Source organism: Sapajus apella, unplaced genomic scaffold (genome assembly GCF_009761245.1).
Source record: "Sapajus apella isolate SASKATOON/1434 unplaced genomic scaffold, GSC_monkey_1.0 scaffold89, whole genome shotgun sequence".
NCBI lineage: Eukaryota > Metazoa > Chordata > Mammalia > Primates > Cebidae > Sapajus > Sapajus apella.
This window is the reverse complement of record NW_022437029.1, coordinates 2,764,160-2,784,234: the sequence shown is the minus strand read 5'-3', so window position 1 is coordinate 2,784,234 and position 20,075 is coordinate 2,764,160. Positions and strand designations below refer to the sequence as shown.

The window sequence follows — 20,075 nt, the reverse complement described above, 5'->3', positions numbered from 1 at the left end:
AAAAAACTGCAACTCCCAGCATGCCTTGCGGCCTTCCAGTTCGGCCGCGTACCGGGAGAAAAGCAAGGGCCGAAAACCTCGGGTTACGGGCTGCTGGGCGGGAGGCGCACGCGCAGAACTGCTCGCCACCCGCCCTCCCGCCCCTTCCTCGGGCGTCCAAGGTGATATCGCGCGAGGTTCGTAGCCAGTACGGAGGCGGAAGTGACGGCCGGTTTGTAGCCGCCGGCAGCTACTGGAAGGCTAGAGCTAGAGTGGACCTCTCTTTTGAAACTGCTGCTCTCGCACTTCTCAGGCATTACCGAGAGCTCAGGTGAGGCAGAGGGTGATGAGAAAAATCCGACCACTGCGTTCCGGTGCTGGTGGACACTACGCTGCTCCACATCCGGGGCGGGGGAGGGGCGAGGCCCCGGCACCGGTGTTGGTGTCCTGGCGGAGGCTCTTGCGCGTGCGCACGAGGAGGCGTTGAAGTTGGGGCCGCCGGGAATGTGCCCTCCCCCGTCTCCCCGGACGCTGGGATGCCATTGGGGAGGTACCTAGGGTGCGGTTAGGGACCAGGCCCCTTGGTTGTTTTGGCGGATACTTGTGAGGATGTCCAGGAAATGACTAGGGAATTTGAGGACGCGCGGTGTCCCACCTTTCCAGCGGAGTAGTAAAAAGGAAGAATCAGAGGCTGTGGTTTGAAGAATAAAAAGCTAACAGGGGGTTATTGCATGGTCTACTTACCCCGTTCTCAATGCTCTGACCACCAACACCTACACCCAAAATAGCTGCTCCTAATCGCTTCTGTTTCCAGTTATCCCAGAATTAAATTCTGGCCTCATCCTTTAAAATTTCAGGGATAAGCATTCTCTGTGCTTATCTGTGGATCACAGGTTCTAATGTGAAATTCAGTAACTTATTTTCTCCTCCTTCCAGCTCTCTCCCTGAGGGTCACAGTCCTACTGACATTTTCCTTGGGCAGTAGGAAGTGTGGAAATCTTTTTTTTTCTTTTTTTTTCTTTTTCTTTTTTTTTTGAGACGGAGTTTCGCTCTTGTTACCCAGGCTGGAGTGCAATGGCGCGATCTCGGCTCACCGCAACCTCCGTCTCCTGGGTTCAGGCAATTCTCCTGCCTCAGCCTCCTGAGTAGCTGGGAGTACAGGCACGCGCCACCGTGCCCAGCTAATTTTTTGTATTTTTAGTAGAGACGGGGTTTCACCGTGTTGACCAGGATGGTCTCGATCTCTTGACCTCGTGATCCACCCGCCTTGGCCTCCCAAAGTGCTGGGATTACAGGCTTGAGCCACCGCGCCCGGCCCAGGAAGTGTGGAAATATTTTGCTGTATTTGAAATACAGCACCTTTCCAATTTTATAGCACTTACAAGGAGCTTACAATTTGGTTTTTTAAACTCAAATACTTTGGACAGAAGCGAGGCAAATGTTCATTCAACATTAAACACATGTTCATTGAGTACCTTTTGTGTTCTGTGATGATACAAGGATGAAATCAAGTATGCTTTTCAAATGCTTTTCCTGTAAAGAAGAAGGAATCAGAATTGAAGTTTGCAAGAATATTTCTCTTCAGCTAAATGCTTATAGAGGGCCTGTGTGGGTCAGGATCTGTGTCAGAAGCTGAGTGAATGACAGTCTGTTAATGAAGTTTTGGGTGCTTCAGCAGTATTTGCAAACGTATCGTAGTTTATTGACATGCAACAGCCTCCTGCTTTGATAGACAAATTATAAATCATTTCTGGGGTAATAACCCTGAGATACACATAAAATTGCCCTCTAATTGTTGGTACAAAATACTCCCATTTCTTTTAAAATTAATAAAAGTTTGTACTAATTGCTAGTAGAAAATACTCCATTTCTTTTTAAACATATAGTCATGTGCCACCTAAGGACATTTTTGTTTTATGAGATTATAATACTGTATTTTATTGTACCTTTTCTATGTTTAGATACACAAATGCCATTATGTTACAGTTGCCTACAGTATTTAGTACAGTAACATGCTGTACAGATTTGTAGCCTAGGAGTAATAGGCTGTGTGGTATAACCTAGGTGTGTAGCAGGCTGTACCTTCTGGGTTTGTGTAAATACAGTCTATGATGTTTGAACAACATCAAAATCACCTAATGACACATTTCTCAGAATGTATTCCCATTGTTTTATGGGTTTTTGTTTTTTTGAGACAGGCTCTAGCTCTGTGGCCCAGGATGGAGTGGAAGTGGTGTGATCTCAGCCCACTGCAACGTTGGCCTCCTGGGCTCAGGCTATCCTCCTCCCATCTCAGCCTCCCAAGTAGCTGGGCTACAGGCTCACGCCACTGTGCCCGCGAATTTTTCTATTTTTAGTAGAGACAGGGTTTTACCATGTTTCCCAAGCTGGTCTCAAACTCCTGAACTCAAGCAATCTGCCCAGCTTGGCCTCCCAATGTGCTGGGATTACAGGTGTGAGCCACGGCACCCAGCCTAGAATGTATTCTCATTGTGAAGTGATGCACGACTTTAATTGAGATCGGTCTTTCTTTCTAATCTGGATTAGTTATATTTTGAAACTCTTATTTTGCCCAGAGGAGTGATGATGAGGAGAAAATTTTTTTTAAGTATTTGGAGTGTTTTACATCAAAGTTAATACTGTCAGTAAATGGAAACCAATATTAATTTTTCAGCCTCATCGATTTTTTTGTTAGGTAGTAGGAGAACAGGAATGGACATTAATGCTTAGGGAACACCAGGCACTGTTCTTTACATAAATGGTAATGAGACGTTTTAGGAGTTAAATGAAACTCATTTGGGCAGCGACCGTGAAAAAATCTGTGTTTTGCTCAACTCTACTCTGTGTCTGTTTAAGTAAAGTTTAATATATATATTTATGTGTAAAACCTCAGTAGCTGTACCTTCCTATTGTTTGCAGTTTCTGATTTCTCTTTTCCGTTGGTAAAGAACGCTGAATGTCAGTGTATATCACTAGGTATAACTTCACAACTCATTTCTCTGTGGTTTGGTGATGGTCTTAAAGACTTGTCTTTGCTTTAGTATAGTAAAACACATGCTAGATCAGAAGCATCCTAAATTTGCTATAAGTTGTTTTTGAGTGGTGTGACTGGAACCTATTGAAAATTAAATTTAAAAACAGATAAAAATTCTTAAGCCCAATGTCAAGTGCTTGGATGTCATTAGAATACTCCATAGAGTTCACATTATATACTCACCAGAATTTTTGAAGATGGTAAAGAAAAACTTGCTTATTGTTTGCATTTTTTAAAATGTACTTTGTAAATCTTCTCCCCAGCACCCAGGCTGAACTCTGTACCATTTGGAAGAATGGAAGCTGATGCATCTGTTGACATGTTTTCCAAAGTCCTGGAGAATCAGCTGCTTCAGACTACCAAACTAGTGGAAGAACATTTGGATTCTGAAATTCAGAAACTGGATCAGATGGATGAGGATGAATTGGAACGCCTTAAAGAAAAGAGACTTGAAGCACTAAGGAAAGCTCAACAGCAGAAACAAGTAACCTCTCTGCCCTGCTTTCTGAAATTGCTATAACAGTATGCGCCTAACAACTTATATATACATGTGCTGTAGTACCTACATTTCAATCTTTCTATTAGGGATTTTGGAATTCATAGTACCTATTACTGTTAAAAAATTTCCCAGAAAAAATATGTTTTGAAGATACATTCAAAATTAGCCCAATCTCTGTATTAATCTACAGTCAAGTAAAAGAAAGATCTGCCCAAGATCGTTTTTCTGAGCTTAAATTTGCTTGGTTGAATGGAGGGCTAGGGAGTCATTGGTTTCCATTTCAGGTAATATTAAAGCCTATCATAATTTAGCTGTTTTCAAAGCAAATGAGATAACACCTGTGAGATAAGAGCTATTAAGTCAATTTATGTTGAAAAAATTATTTCGGGCATTTCCAACGAAATATTTATGTGGCGTATTCAAAAGAATGCATGCTTTGTAACAAAGAAAGGTGGCCACAGCTCTATCCTTGTTGCCTCTTAGAATGTTCGTATAGAATAAATGCAGAGTTGTAAACTCTGATTGAAACCAATGGATTAAATCCTGTAAATTGAATTTTTTTCTCCTTTTTGAGACAGTCTCACTGTGACACCCAGGCTGCAATGCAGTGGTGACACCTCAGCTCAATGCAACCTCTGCTTCCCGGGTTCAAGCAGTTCTTCTGCCTCAGCCTCCCAAGTAGCTGGGACTACAGGCGCACACCACCATGCCTGGTTAATTTTTGTATTTTTAGTAGAGACGGAGTTTCACCATATCGGCCAGGCTGCTCTTAAACTCCTGACCTCGAGTGATCCTCCTGCCTCAGCCTCCCAAACTGCTGGGATTACAGGCATGAACCACCATATCTGGCCAAATTCTGTAAATTGAATTTTGATTAAAACATATTTCCATTGGGTTACCTGGAAATACGTTATTGCCAACTCTGGTTCCTTTTCAGTTGACTGACTAAAACATGAGGCTTAACTTTTATGATGAAATAGGGTGTTTTGGCCAGGTATGGTGGCTTTCAAGTCTATAATCGCAACACTTTGAGAGGCCAAGGTAGGCGGATAACCTGAGGTTTGGGAGTTCAAGACCTGCCCGGCCAGTGTGGTGAAACCCTGTCTCTATTAAAAATACAAAAATTAACCAGATGTGGTGGTGTGTGCCTGTAGTCTTAGCTACTTGGGAGGCTGAGGCAGGAGAATTGCTTGAACCCAGGAAGTGGAGGTTGCATTGAACCAAGGTTGTGCCACTGCCCTCCAGCCTCAACAATAGAGCTAGACCCAGTTCCCCCAAAAAAGAGACGGAGTTTTGTTTGTGTTACTTTAGCATGACTTTGATATGTTTACACTCTCATGTTTAGAACAGTTTATATGTTTAGAAGAGTTACTACGAAAGGAAGTAATCTTTTATGAGTGAGTCCAAATTTCTATATTTTGAGTTTTCTAAAATAGAGTATGTTACATGGCTTTTGCTTATACACTATTTTAGAAAATAGGTTGCTTTTTTTTCCTTTTTTTTTTTTTTTTTTTTTTTGAGAGAGAGAGTCTTGCTCTATTACCCAGGATGTAGTGCAGTGGCATAATTTCAGCTCACTGCAGCCTCCATGTCCTGGGTTCAAGCGATTCTCCTGCCTCAGCCTCCCAAGTAGCAGAGATTACAGGTGCCCGCCACTACACCTAGCTAATTTTTGTATTTTAGGAGAGATGGGATTTCACCATGTTGGTCAGGCTGGTCTCAAACTCTGACCTCAGATGATTTGCCTGCCTTAGCCTCCCAAAGTGCTGGGATTACAGGTGTGGGCCACCCTGCACCAGGCCCAGTTGGCTGCTTTTCATAGTATAGGGCTGATAATTAGTATGCAGAGGATGAATTATTGAAATTTAAGGTAATACATGTTTAGGTTCTGCCACAAACTCATATTTCATGATTACATTTAAGTACACTGTTAATTGCTGATTTGCAACTGAAAATAATTATTCATAACGAGGATATTTTGTAGAGAGACTATGAATTCACCTGATTTGCAGTGATGAACATACATTAAATAATGTCTTAAAGGAACTTTTTGGCAGTTCACAACAGTGGTCTGAATATTTATGGTTAAAACCAACTAAGTCAGGGAGGCTGGATATAGGCCTTTTTTATTATTAATGTGTAAATCAATTTAAAATGCATTTCTCATGGAGTAATTTAGAGGTTCTTATTTTAGAACTTTCATTGCATTTTAATAGATCTTTTTTATTAAAATGTCTTCTGAAAGTAGGCAAGAAGCCTAGTGATTTGTGTAGATATTCTTTTTATAAGAGATTATACAGTAATTAGATTATACAGACATTTTGACTTTTTGATCCACGACGATATTGGCGAGATCAGTGTATGCAGTGACTTATACTCAGCACTTAATAGGCCTAGGTGAACCTATATTCTTCTCTCAGCCAAGCACCCTCCTACTCTTAACTAGAGCTGGCGCACATAGGTAGGGAGCAGAGGAATAACGTAAGAAATAGGAGGAGTTAAGCAGAGGCTTGGGTGATGGCCACTGAGAGCCAGGTGCTGCCCAGCTGCCATACCTCAGGTAGGCCCATCCTGCCTCATTCCATTCTGCAAGTACCTTAGGAGCACACGCTGTCCATAAGGGGCTATGCTAAGAGCACAGGGGTGTAGTGAATGTGTCAGCAGAGGCCCTGAGCATTGGTAGAGGTTCAGAATGGGCACATCCTCCCTCAAAAAAGCCAGGACAGTTTCAGGCCTTCAGCCTCTTGATTAAACACTTGAGAATAAATATTGAAAAGAAATAGCGGCTTTTTTTTTTTTTTTAGACAGAGTCTTGCTCTGTTGCCCGGCTGGAGAACAGTGGCACAGTCTTGGCTCACTGCAACTTCACCTCCTGGGTTCAAGAGAGTCTTCTGCCTCAGCTTGCCTAGTAGCTGGGATTACAGGCACCTACCACCAAGCCCAGCTCATTTTTGTATTATTAATAGAGACGGGTTTCCCAATGTTGGCCAGACTGGTCTTGAACTCCTGACCTCAGGTGATCTGCCAACCTCAGCCTTTCAAAGTGTTGAGATTACAGGTGGCGAGCCACCACACCTGGCCTAGAAATAGCAGCTTTTTAAAAGACAAATACTTTTTTTTTTTTTTTTTATTTTGAGAAAGGGCCTTCCCAGGCACCCCAGGCTGGAGAGCGGTGGGATGATCTCCACCCACAACAAACCCTCTGCCTTCAGGGTTCAAGCGATTTTTGTGCTTCAGCCCCCGGAGGAGCTGCGATTACAGGCGTGTGCGACACACCTGGCTAATTTTTGTATTTTTTGTAGAGACGGGGTTTCACCATGTTGCCCAGACTATTCTTGAATTCCTGTCCTCAAGTGATCCACCTGCCTCAGCCTCCTAAAGTGCTGAGATGACAGGTGTGAGCCACTGCACCCAGCCTAACAAATACTTTTTAAGGGCACATATCATTGGTAAATTGCGAAAGCAGTCATGAAACTTCATATGCCAAAGAAAATATCAGGGTCTCCTGTGCGTGCCGGTTCAACATAAGCGGATGTGATTTGGACACCACAGTTGTTATAGTCTGGGCCATGTTCATTGACATCCAAAGGAGGAAGGGAGATGGCCTTCCTAGCTCTTTGGTTGTACCTCCTTCTAGAGGGCTGGATGGAGACATCTGTCACATTTTAAGAAGACATGAGCGTGTTTAGATGATATCCTGGAAGAGTAGGAATTCTAGAAATCTTTTCATATGAGAATGATTGTAAGGAACTGGAAGTGTTCAGTGTGGAGAAGGGAAAACTTAGGCAATGTGTGATATTTGAAGGGCCGACATGGGAAAGAGATTAAAACTTTAATCTTTGTTCAAGCTGGAAGCCACAGACCAGAGTTATGAATATATTGCAGTTCATTGTGAGAAGCCCTTCCTAACAATTAGTACAGGTGCAGATGCTTTTTAAACATTTCTAAGGTGGTTATCAAAAGCAGACAGGACTCTTGCCCTTCAGAGCTGCAGTAACCACTTTCCATCCCCAAGAGAAGGCTTTATCTCATAAGCATTATTTTTATTTTTTACTTTTTTCTTTTTCTTTTTATCTATTTTTGAGACAGAGTCACTCTGCTGCCCAGGCAGTGGTATGATCTCAGCTCACTGCAACCTCTGCCTCCCGGGTTCAAACAATTCTCCTGCATCAGCCTCCCTAGTGGCTGGGATTATAGGCACCTACCACCGTGGCCAGCTAATTTCTTGCATGTTTTTTAATAGAGACAGGGTTTCGCCGTGTTGGCCATGCTAGTCTCGAACTCCTGACTTCAGGTGATCCAGCCACCTCGGCCTCCCAAAGTGCTGGGATTATAGGCGTGAGCCACCATGCCCAGCCTCATGAGCATTATTTTTAAAAGACTTGTAGTAACTTGGATCAAATATTTCTGATGTTAGTAGTTTAAGAGTACATGGATAAAGTTAAGTGGACATTTATATTCTGAGTCTCTCAAGTCTAAATTTTTATTTTTGAGGTTATGAGAAAAACAAATACTTTCAGTTATCAAGACAGGTAATTATCTGGAACCCAGGCCATGCTGTGGAGACATTCACTGCCCATAGACTAGTTTTGCATTGACAGTAGAAGCAGGAAAGTAAACTGCTAAAAGGAATTCATTTCTCTGTAAGATAAAATTGACTTCAGCCAGGCACAATGGCTCATGCCTGTAATCCTAGCACTTTTGGAGGACAAGGTGGGAGGATTGCTTGGACGTAGACATTTGAGACCAGCCTGGGCAATATAGTAAAACCCCATCTCTACCAAAAAAGAAAAATAAATTAGCCAGGCATGGTGTGGCATGTGCCAATGGTCCCAACTCCTTGGGAGATGAGATAGGAGGATCTCTTGAGCCTAGGAGGTTGAGGCTGCAGCGAGCTATAAGCATGCCACCACACTCCATCCTGGGCAACTGTAGCGAGATCCATTCTCAACAATAAAAAACACTTAAAAAAATGTATTTCAAAATACAATGGTGATTTAGACACTTAAAATGTCAAGTGGTGCTGAAAGAGATATTTCACATGTGTAATGTTTTTCTTCTCTCCAAATTAGGAATGGCTTTCTAAAGGACACGGAGAATACAGAGAAATCCCTAGTGAAAGAGACTTTTTTCAAGAAGTCAAGGAGAGTAAAAAAGTGGTTTGCCATTTCTACAGAGACTCCACATTCAGGTAACTTGGTTTCCATTCGTGACTTTTTCTCAAAGAAACACAATGAACTTTTTCTAAAAAAAAAAAAAAAAACACAATCAACTGTTTGGATAGAGATATACTAGCTTAATAGAGAAATGAAGAAAACTAAAAGAAAAAAGTTGTTTCATTGTACTCTCTCATATGTTATTTAGTATTAAGTTAGGTAGCCTGGGCCCAGTGGCCAAAGCCTGCAATCCCAGCACTTTGGAAGCCCAAGGCAGGGGGATCACTTGAAGTCAGGAGTTCAAGACCAGCCTGGCCAACATGGCAAAACTACAAAATTAGCCAGGTGGGGTGGCAAGCACCTGTAGTCCCAGATACTGGGGAGGCTGAGGTGGGGCAATTGCTTGAACCTGGGAGACGGAGGTTGCAGTTAGCCAAGGTTATGACACTGCACTCCAGCTCGGGCAATAGAGTAAGACTCCATCTCAGAAAAAAGAGAGAGAGAGAAAAGTTAGGCAATTGTTATTTTAAAGAGTAACTTAACAATTACATGCAAAAATATAAATGAATATTATTGAATGTATTCCCATATAAATAGCTATATTTTTGAATTATATTTTCACTAGCTAACTCTAAAAACATCTTAGAAATGTACATTTAAAATTCTTATCATCATGACAATAATTGTTTCCATCTCAGCCATGATGTTGGGAACCAGGAACAGCTGTTGAGAGTCAGTGTTCTTTCACTCAGTCCTTCTCAGCTAACAACTGTGATAGAAAGATGGTGGCTTGGCCAAACCTTTCACCAAAGCAGAGTTGGGACTGCCAGTCTTGGCTAGAAGGAGAAGTGATTTTTCTTAGACCACTCTAGGTCTCCAAATCTCTCTAAGGAGGCAAATCCCTTATAAAATATTAATACCTCCCCAGAAGAGGTTACGTCTTAAACCAAAGGACCCAAGCCTTTGTGGTTTTGCCCACAGATTTGATTAGTTATCAACACTTAAAAATTGAGAGATAAACCCTTTTGAAAATATTCACATTCAGAATTTTTCTTTAAAAAACTCAGAAAACTATAATAGCAGAGTTGAAACTGTAATGCCAGGCTTCTGCTAACAGGCAGCTGCCCCCCGAAACAGACAAGTAGTGTGCTCTAGCGTCTCTGGCACTCACTGTGGTGTCAGCCCTGCTGTCTTTCTCATTTCTGTGGCCTGCCTGCCCCTTTTTCTTGACCTTTCAACCCAGTAGCTTCATTGTTAGTTGACACCTTTCAAGAACTGATTCCTGGGATTCATTGACTAAGGGAATAAAAATGAAAGAAAATATTGAGATAGTAATATCTCTTGTGAGGAACAGAGAGAGAAGGGATTAGGCAGGCAGAAGGGTATCAGAGAAACCCTCTGCCCTTGTGGTACACAACCATCTCCCATTGCCACACATTCCTCAAGTTGCCAACCTTTCACAAATATGATGAGGTGATATGTAAATATACTGGTATATAAAATATTACTTGTCCATTTTTTTTTTGTTTGGTTTTGGGTTTTATTTTTTTGGAGTGGGGGTGGTTTTTTTGTTTTTTTAGGGTTTTTTTGTTTTTGTTTTTGGTTTTGGTTTTGGTTTTTTGTTTTTGTTTTTTGAGATGGAGACTTACATGGTCGCCCAGACTGGAGTGCAATGGCAGGATTTCGACTCACTGCAACCTCCACCTCCTGGGTTCAAGGGATTCTCCTGCCTCAGCCTCCCAAGTAGCCAGGACTACAGGCACCTGCCACCACGGCTAATTTTTGTATTTTTAGTAGAGACGGAGTTTTGCCATCTTGGCCAGGCTGGTCTCAAACTCCTGACCTCAGGTGATCCACCCATCTTGGCCTCCCAAAGTGTTGGGATTACAGGCGTGAGCCACGACACCCAGCCTCACTTGTTTTTTCTATGTCTTACCCAACTAAATTGTTGGTTTTGTAGAGGCAGAGCATTTGCCTGTATTGTGGCCTACTGTGCTCTGGGATCATAGCCCTAAAGCAACTGCCTGACACATAGTAGGTGGTCAGTAAACTCATTTGATGGGTGTATAAACAGTGCATCATCAGGAGTACTCACCTTCAAATGGAACTGAAAAATTAAAATCAAAATCATCCAGTTAATTTTATATTTTAGCAAAGTTCCTCATACATAGTAGGTGGAATGCTTTTGTGAATATTATCCCTGGAACAGTCACAGTAATCTTCAGAGGCACTCATTTCATGTGTGGAAACCAAGGCTTGGAGAAATTAAGTGACTCACCTAATATCACTCAGATACTAAATGATAAAACAGAGAGAGAGATTTCAACCCAGCCTACTGCTTTTTTTTAAAATTTTTAATTATTGTGGCCAATAGTAGGTAAATATGGGATACATGAGATATTTTAACACAGGCATGCAATGTGTAGTAATCACTTCAGGATAAATGGAGTATCCATCATCTCAAGCTTTTATCCTTTGTGTTATAAACAATCTAATTATGCTTGTTATTTTTAAATGTACATAAAGGCCTATAACTATTTATACCATGACTGTTGCTTTTTTTAATTTTTAGAAATTGATTGACAAATGGTATAATTATAGACTTATTTAAAATAGGTTCCTGGTGGGGCATGGTGGCTCACACCTGTAATCCCAGCACTTTGGGAAGCTGAGGCAGGTGGATCACCTGAGGTCAGGAGTTCGAGACCAGCCTGACCACTATGGTGAAACCCTGTCTCTACTAAAAATACAAAAATTAGCCAAGCTTGGTGATGGGTGCCTGTAATCCCAGTTACTCAGGAGGCTGAGACAGGAGAATCGATTGAACTCAGGAGGGGGAGGTTGCAGTGAGCCGAGATTATGTCACTGCACTCTAGCCGAGGTGACAGAGTGAGACTCCAACTCAAAAATAAATAAATAAAAGTTCATCATAATGAACACCTAGGGTTAAGAACCACCAGTCTTAAAGATTATTGCAACAGTCTGTTTTAGAAACAGTCATGAATTGGCCAGTTGAAAGTGAATTTTTTTTTGAGACAGAGTCTCACTCTGTTGCCCAGTCTGGAGTGCAGTGGCGCAATTTTAGCTCACTATAACCCCCACCTCCCAGGTCAGAGCGATTCTCATGCCTCAACCTTCCGTGTAGCTGTGATGACAGGTGCCCAACATGACACCCAGCTAAGTTTTACATTTTTAGTAGAGATAGGGTTTCACCATATGGACCAGGCTGGTCTTGAACTCTTGGCCTCAAGTGATCTGCCCACCTCAGCCTCTCAAAATGCTGGGATTACAGGCATGAGCCACTGCATCAGTGGCCAGAAAATAAATTTTAATATAAAGAAGATGTCACTTTTTCATTTGTTTGTTTTGTTTTCTTGAGATGGAGTCTCACTTTGTTGCCCAGGTTGGGGTGCAATGGCACAATCTTGGCTCACTGCAGCCTCTGCCTCCCAGGTTCAAGCAATTCTCCTACCCCAGGCTCCCAAGTAGCTGAGATTACAGGCCCACACCACCATACCCAGCTGATTTTTTTAATTTTTAGTTGAGACAGGGTTTCACCATGTTGGCTAAGCTGGTCTCAAACTCCTGTCCTCAAATGATCCGCCCGCCTCAGCCTCCCAAAGTGCCGAGATTACAGATGTGAGCCACTGTGCCCAGCCAAGAAAATCTTACTTCCGTTTCCCTCTTCATTGGAAGGTAGCTTAATAGAAGTTACTACGGGTATTTTTTAATTCCCTAAAAGCATAATGGCCAAATTTATTTAAATATTATTAGTAACCCTTAGTCTTAATGTGCTTCTTACTGACAGAGTTTCATATTTAGGAATAAGGAGTTTTTCCTCAGTGATGCTATTCAGTTTTTCTTCATGACTTCCAAATATGGCACCATGTGTGCATTTCTGATTTTTGTTAGTCTCTTCTGAGTTTTGTGAAGTTTCAGTTTGTCCCTTCTCAGGTTTTCCTGTACGAGACAGGACAACTTCCTTTATGACTTAAAGCATATATTTAATATTTTAAAAGATAATATCATTAATGCAAATCTGACTTTCTAGAATCTTATAGGCTGTTTTCCCATCTCATAATCAGGCAGCTAACCTTTGATCTGGAACTGAGGTCATCTGACACACCTGTAGTTTGGCTGCCATGTTATGAGACTCAACAGAAAAACTATATAATTATTAGATTTACCTAATGACATTTATTTTGGAAAAAAGAGATTTGTGGTTTATTTTATAATTTTCTATATGGTTACTTACAGGTGTAAAATATTAGACAGACATCTGGTGATATTGTCCAAGAAACACCTCGAGACCAAATTTTTGAAGCTGAATGTGGAAAAAGCACCTTTCCTTTGTGAGAGACTGCGTATCAAAGTCATTCCCACACTAGCACTGGTAAAAGACGGGAAAACACAAGATTATGTTGTTGGGTTTACTGACCTAGGAAATACAGATGACTTCACCACAGAAACTTTAGAATGGAGGCTCGGTTGTTCTGACATTCTTAATTACAGGTAACTTTTAACAAAAGATCATACTGATTTTAGTTCATATATAGCTGATATTTTTACAGAGGACTTTTGTAACATTTATTTTATGAAATTAAGACCTTTCGGCTAAGGTATAGAATGTTTCTCAAAGGAAAAGCATATTTCTTAAAGCATGTGTTATTAGTATGATTTTACAGCAAAATCAGATTTACAGATAAAACTGATTTTATAAGTAAAAGTGAATCTCACAGTACTCCTCACTATAAAAGTTTTCAGCTTAACATATGCTATTGAAACTAATTTTGTATTAATCTGGAAACTTAAAATGGCAATCTCTCGTTGACTGTTCCCTAATTTAAGCCAGATTACTCAAATGGACACTGACTTAAGTGATTCTCTTTGATAAAATAAAAATTAAAAATACACTATTGCAAAGAAAGTTATATTTTAAAATACTAGATTTTTAACTTAGTATTTCCCATTTTGCTTATAGAAACTGATAAATACAAAAGGTTTCTATGCCTAGCTTGTATTACTTGCTATGAAGAACAGTTTTAGTTTGAAAACAATTCAAAATCCAACTTTCATTTCTTTATCTACTACTTCAGACAAATAATTTATCTAATTACACAAATCAGAGCATATCATCTTGTCTTTTTTGCCTTTTCTTGATTTGCAAAAGTAACAGGTAAAATTGTGCAATCTTTCCAGAGTCATGGTGCCTTTCAAGAAGTAGAAGGTTCTCACTTTTTTCTCTCTGCCCCATTTCCCTCCCCTCTTTTCTCTGACTCTCCTAGACATGCCAAAATAATTCCTATGTTGTAGAAATTGGTTTCATTTTCTTAATATTAACATAAATATTAATGTTTATTAAAGTTATATTTCGAAGTAATTTTAAACATTAAACAAACTGTATACAGGCAAGTGGCTCACTTCTGTAATCCCAGCACTTTTGAGAGGCTGAGGTTGGCAGAATTGCTTGAGGCTAGGTGTTTGAGACCAATCTGGGCAGCATAGTGAGATGAGACCTCATCTCTACAAAAAGCTAGTAGAAACAAAGCCCTGCAAACTAGTACAAAGAATCCTCATTGTCCCTTTGCCCATATTACCCAATTTTAAACATTTTATGTTTGTTTTATCATTGCGTAGATACTGTGAAGTATTTGGGGGACCATTTGAGTAGAAGTTGTGGATACAGTGTCCCTTTCCTCCTAAAGACTTCCATATGTATTTCTGAAGAACATTTTCCTTTTTTTTTCTTTTCCACTTAAAAAAAATTTTATTTTTATTTTATTAACTTATTTATTATACTTTAAGTTCTGGGGTACATGTGCAGAACATGCAGGTTTGTTACATAGGTATACACGTACCATGGTGGTTTGCTGCATCCTTCACCCCGTCAAGACTTCCATATGTATTTCCTAAGAACATTTCCTTACATAGCCATAGTACAATTATGAAAACAGGAATTACTGTGTAATTTACAGCTCTTATTTCAAATGTTATCATTGTCTCAATAATGTCCTTCATACCAAAAATGCAGCACATTTAGTTATTATAGCTTTAGTTACCATTGTTATTCTTTGGTTCTTAAGACTGATGTTTTTGAGGAGTACAAACTGTTTATTTTGGAGAACATCTCCAAGTTTGGGTTTGTCTTATATTTCCTCAAGATTGGATTCAAATTATCTATTTTTGACAGGCATGTTATGGAAGTGATGCATCATATCAGGAGGTATGCGATGGTTTCTCTCATTTCTGGTGACAGCTGAGCACTATGCTAACCAAATGTTAATTCATAATGAATGATAAAAAGGAAAATAGGTCTGGTGCACTGGCTCACGCCTATTATCCTAGCACTTTGGGATACCAAAGCAGGAGGATCGCTTGAGCCTAGGGGTTCAAGACCAGTCTGGGCAATATAGTGAGATGTCATCACTACAAAAAATTTAAAAATTAGCTTAGCATGGTGGCACATGCCTGTAGTCCCAGCTGCTCAGGAGGCTGAGGTGGGAGGATTGCTTGAGTCCAGGAAGTAGAGGTTGCAGTGAGCCGTGATCACACTATTGCACTTCAGCCTGGGCCACAGAGTGAGACCCTGTCTCAAAAAGGAAAATAATATTAATCTAAAACAAATTTAATAGTACAAAATAAGGTTTAAGGCTATTAACCATCAATATAAGCATTATACCTCTTCCTTGACACCAGCATTTTAAAGAAATTTTATTCTTTATGTTACAGGAAGGAAACAAAGTTAGATTTTTGTGTAGTTTAGCATACTAGTACTAAATCATAAAGAATAAAATGCTTTTTCTATTTTTTTTTTTTTTTTTTTAAATTTTTAGTGGAAATTTAATGGAGCCACCATTTCAGAGCCAAAAGAAATTTGGAACAAACTTCACAAAGCTGGAAAAGAAAACTATCCGAGGAAAGAAATATGATTCAGACTCTGATGATGATTAGAACTCATTAATTCTTTGTAAATTGTCTTTTTTCTTCTGCTTCAGATTTAAATGTGTTTTCTACATTCTATTAATGTCTATACATTAGTCATCTAAATACTCATATTCTCGAATTTTATACAGTTGTATCACATTGAAAGGTATCTTTACTATTTTCTGTGTGGCCATCATGTTTAAGTTGAGGAAAACTTCCCCGTTCTTAAATTATCTGGGACGGGTCTGGATTCTCTATTTTTGAGATTGACTTTATCACAATAGGAGTCATACACCTTTATACCATTCACAATTGTGTTTTTGATCTACAGAGTTAGAAATTCAAAAACTATTCCAGGACTAATTAATTGGCACTATTTATACAACAGGTCAAGTAACATTTACTGGTGCAATACTGCACTTGTCAATGAATTCTAAACACTTCACTTCTGGAATATATTTAAATAGCTATTAAAGAACTGGTTATTTATTCTGGTCACTGCATGTTGGTGTTGAATCAACTGATGCCAGCAGAAAGCTATTTTGGGTTGTGAACATACTGCCTTATTTAAAGGGTCCTGATTGCTTGTATTTTAAACATTAATTAAAAAGAAATCAGGAAAGACTTTTGAAATAACAGCATAAGGAACTCCACTGTCTCTGCTCAATAAAATACTTGTAACTGGAAGTTTAAGTTTATATGAAAATTGTCATAAAAGCATACATCCAACAAAAACATTTTTTCAAGTCTACTAAATCTTAGTAAGAATAGGGATTCTGTGGCATTTGAGCCATGACCCCATTCCCTCTCTCCAGTTCCCAATCCTGGACTACAGTTTCTCCTCTGGAAGAATAGGTTACTAGCATGACTCATTCCCTCAAGCTCTGTGTTGCAGAAGCCCTCTTGCAAGCAAAAGTAGCCAACAGATTTAGGGTTCTCCTTCCTCCACCTAGTCCCCACTTATGGCACAGAGAATCTACCCCAGGAATAGCAGACTGAGAATACTGGGCCTCAATTGCTTTTGCCCCAGCTTACTCATAGGATGAAGGTTCTTTACTTGTATACAGGGTGATGGTTCCATGCAAGAAGATGCACTTGGAGGAGACGAAGAGCTGTATCACCCTTTTACCCCTTGTAGACTGTGGGTATAACTCCTAGAAAAGCAGGCCACTGTCTCCATCCCTAGCTCTGGAGCAGCAGAAGAGAGGTTTTGTCCATTGGAAATGGCAAGTCATTAAAAACACCTCGGTAACACTCCCTAAAGGGACTATTTAGAGCAGAATGAGAGAAGATGTTCAAGTGTAAGGGTGCCACCAAATACAATGGATCTGGGAAGGGGGACTATTAAGGGCAGACTGATAGCTCTCTGATGGCAACGATCAAAAGGGAATGTCAACAAGCTCAACAAATAAGAGAAAGAGCCTGGCATGGTTGCTCACACAAGTAATCCTTGCACTTTGGGAGGCCAAGGTGGGCAGATCACTTTAGGAGTTTAAGACCAGCCTGGCCAACCTGGTGAAACCTTGTCTCTACTAAAAATTTAAAAATTAGCCAGGCATGGTGGCACGTCCCTTTAATTCCAGCTACTCGAGAGGCTGAAGTACGGGAATCACTTAAATCCAGGAGGTAGAGGTTGTAGTGACCCAAGATTACACCATTTCACTCTAGCTTGGATGATGGAGTGAGACCCTATCTCAAAAAAAGGCTACTCTACAGGGGCCTGAACTTAATTAGATTAAACTGTGCAGTGACTTGTGCCCCAGAGCATTGTGAGATACAATAGAGTGGCCAGGTATGGTGGCTCATGCCTGTAATACCAGCATTTTGGAACGTGGAGGCAGGAGGACCACTAGAAGCCAGGAGTACAAGACCAGCCTGGGCAACATAGTGAGACCTAAAAAATGTCATTTTTCTCTCTAAAAAATGAAAATAATAAGAGTGGTTAGCTAGTAAATTAGTGGGTGCTAATAGTAGGATGTGGTAACAAAAGAGGTTCTAACTAACTAGAACCTTTCCAAAAAGATCAGGAAAAGGTAAAAGAGAGCCCTATCCAAACCACTGTCCTTGGGGCTAGAGGGAGTAGTCATGGTGACTGCACACACCCAGACTGTATTGTGAGGAGGAACATCAGAGGCTGCATACTTCAGGGTAAGTGGACTTAACTGAAATCAGCCAAAAAACTAAACAAGAAAAAATGCACTGGAGTGTAGGGAGTGGGGGTTAAAGGGAAATTAGTGTCAAGAGCTGTTATGACATAGTATCTAAAATATCCAGTTCTCAACAACAAATTACAAGACATGCAGAAGAACAGGAAATTAATCCATACAAGTAGGGAAAAAGCAATCAAAAGAAACTGAGAGGTTCAATAGGTTGGAAACAGATAAAAATTTCAAAGTGTTCATTCTTTATAAAATTATAAGTGTGTTCCAAAAAATCTAAACGAAACTGCCGGAGGTAAAGGAAGGTATGCTTACAATATTCCATCAAACAGAGAATATCAACAAAGGAATTTAAAAGGGCCAAATTGAAATTCTAGAGTTCAAAAGTAAAGCAACTGTAATGAAAAATTCATTAGAGGAGCTCCACAGTAGATTTGTGTTCACAGTAGAAAGATTTAGCAAACTATTGGAAGAAATTATGCTTGAAAATCCAATATTTGATGAAAACATTATTCCAAGAAGATCAAATGGTAAGATAACAGAGATAGATCCATACCAAAACTGTAGTAAAAACAATGAAAGAAAAAAATCTTGAAAACAAAAAAACTACTCATTGTGTATAAGAAAACCCATTGGCCCAACCAGCCATGGCTTACTCCTGTAATCCCAGCACTTTGGGTGCTTGAGGCCAGGAATTCAAAACCAGCTGGGCAATATAGTGAGACTCTCATCTCTACAAAAAAATTCAAAAAAATTAGCCAGATGTGGTGGCATGCAACTGTAGTCATAACTACTCTACAGGCTGAAGCAGGAGGATCATTTGAGCCCAGGAGTTTGAGGCTACAGTGAACTATGATTGCACCACTGTACTCCAGCATGGTCAACAGAACAAGACTGTCTCAATTATTTTTTTTCTTCTCATTTTTCAATGATCTTAAGTTAAAAAAAAAAAACAATAAATGCAAAGCTTTATTTTATGAGTCAGAGACTTGTTATTGAGTCTTAAGATTGTAATACTGCCCCTGGCCAAGTTAATCTGCGGATTCAACAAATTAAAAAAAAAAAAGCCCCACTCCCAGATACCTTTTTGCAAAAATTGATAAGTTGATCTTAAAATTTATGTGGACCCAGAGTAGCCAAAATAATTTTGAGAAAGAACATATTTGGAGAACTCACACGCTCATATTAAAACTTAGAGCAAAACAGCAATTGTAAGACAGGCATAGAGATAAATAGAATTAAAAGTCAGAAATAATCCCTTGTGTCTTGGGGGCAATTGATGTTTGGCAAAAGTGCCAAGACAATTGAAATGGGAAAGAATAGTCTCTTCAACAAATGGCTTTGGGACAAGTAAAAACTGACCCCTGCTTTATGTGATCTACAAAAAACTCTAAATGTGTCAAACACCTAAATATAAGAATTAAAACTACAAAACTTCGAAAATCTAAGAGTAAATCTTCACAACTTTGGGTTACACAAGCCTTCTTGATGTGACATCAAAAGCACAGGTCACAAAAGAAAAAATAGATGAACATCAAATATAAAAATGTTTTTGCTGTAATTGATACCATCAGATTAGAATAATAACTCAGAATTGGAAAAATATTTGCAAATCATATATCTGATAAAATGTATCCAGAATATGTAGAGAATTCTTTCAACCCAATAAGAAGAAGACGAACACCCAATTTAAAAAATGAGTAAAGAATCTTCCCAAAGGAAATGGACAATTGGCCAATAAGTGCATGAAAATATGCTCAAATCATTAACCATCAGGGAAATGTAAATCCAAATAGCAATGACATCCCACTTTGCACCAGCTAGGATGATTATAATAAAAAAGGCAGACAAGTGTTGGCAAGGATGTGTAAAAATTGGAACCCTTATGCATTGTTTAGGATTGTAAATTGCTTCAACCACTTTATAAAAGAGTGGCAGTCTCTCAGAAAGTCATACATAGTTATTAGCCGAATAATTTCGCTCTTTATTTTTCCTTTTCCTTTTTCTTTTTTTTTTTTTTTTTTTTTTTTTTTTTTTTTTTTTTTTTGAGATGGAGTCTTGCTCTGTTGCCCAGGCTGGAGTGCAGTGGCTTGATCCTCGGCCTCCCAGGTTCAAGCAATTCTCCTCACTCAGCCTCCCCAGTAACTGGAATTACAGGTGCATGCCACCACACCTGGCTAATTTATGTATTTTGAGTAGAGATGAGGCTTCACCTTGTTGGCCAGGCTGGTCTCAAACTACTGACCTCAAATGATCTGCCCACCGTGGCCTCCCAAAGTGGTGGAATTACAGGCGTGAGCCACTGTTTCCAGCCTAATTTCACT

General features: G+C 39.8%; 1 protein-coding gene across 1 annotated transcript; it reads left to right on the top strand.

The window, feature by feature from the left end:
* Nucleotides 1-68: 68 nt before the first annotated feature.
* Nucleotides 69-16,327, top strand: TXNDC9 (thioredoxin domain containing 9). The gene is made up of 5 exons (XM_032255454.1): nt 69-310; nt 3,277-3,497; nt 8,585-8,703; nt 12,926-13,180; nt 15,502-16,327. The coding sequence occupies exons 2-5, from the start codon at nt 3,309-3,311 to the stop codon at nt 15,617-15,619; spliced, it is 681 nt and encodes a 226-aa protein (XP_032111345.1). The 5' UTR covers nt 69-310; nt 3,277-3,308; the 3' UTR covers nt 15,620-16,327.
* The last annotated feature ends 3,748 nt before the right edge of the window (nt 16,328-20,075 follow it).

What these genes read in the sequence shown, in the direction of transcription:
- TXNDC9 (XM_032255454.1), top strand. Translation starts at nt 3,309, where the DNA reads ATGGAAGCTGATGCATCTGTTGACATGTTTTCCAAAGTCCTGGAGAAT. An exon ending in TACAGAGACTCCACATTCAG is followed by an intron (nt 8,704 to 12,925) that starts GTAACTTGGTTT and finishes GGTTACTTACAG; the next exon opens with GTGTAAAATATTAGACAGAC. An exon ending in TCTGACATTCTTAATTACAG is followed by an intron (nt 13,181 to 15,501) that starts GTAACTTTTAAC and finishes TTAAATTTTTAG; the next exon opens with TGGAAATTTAATGGAGCCAC.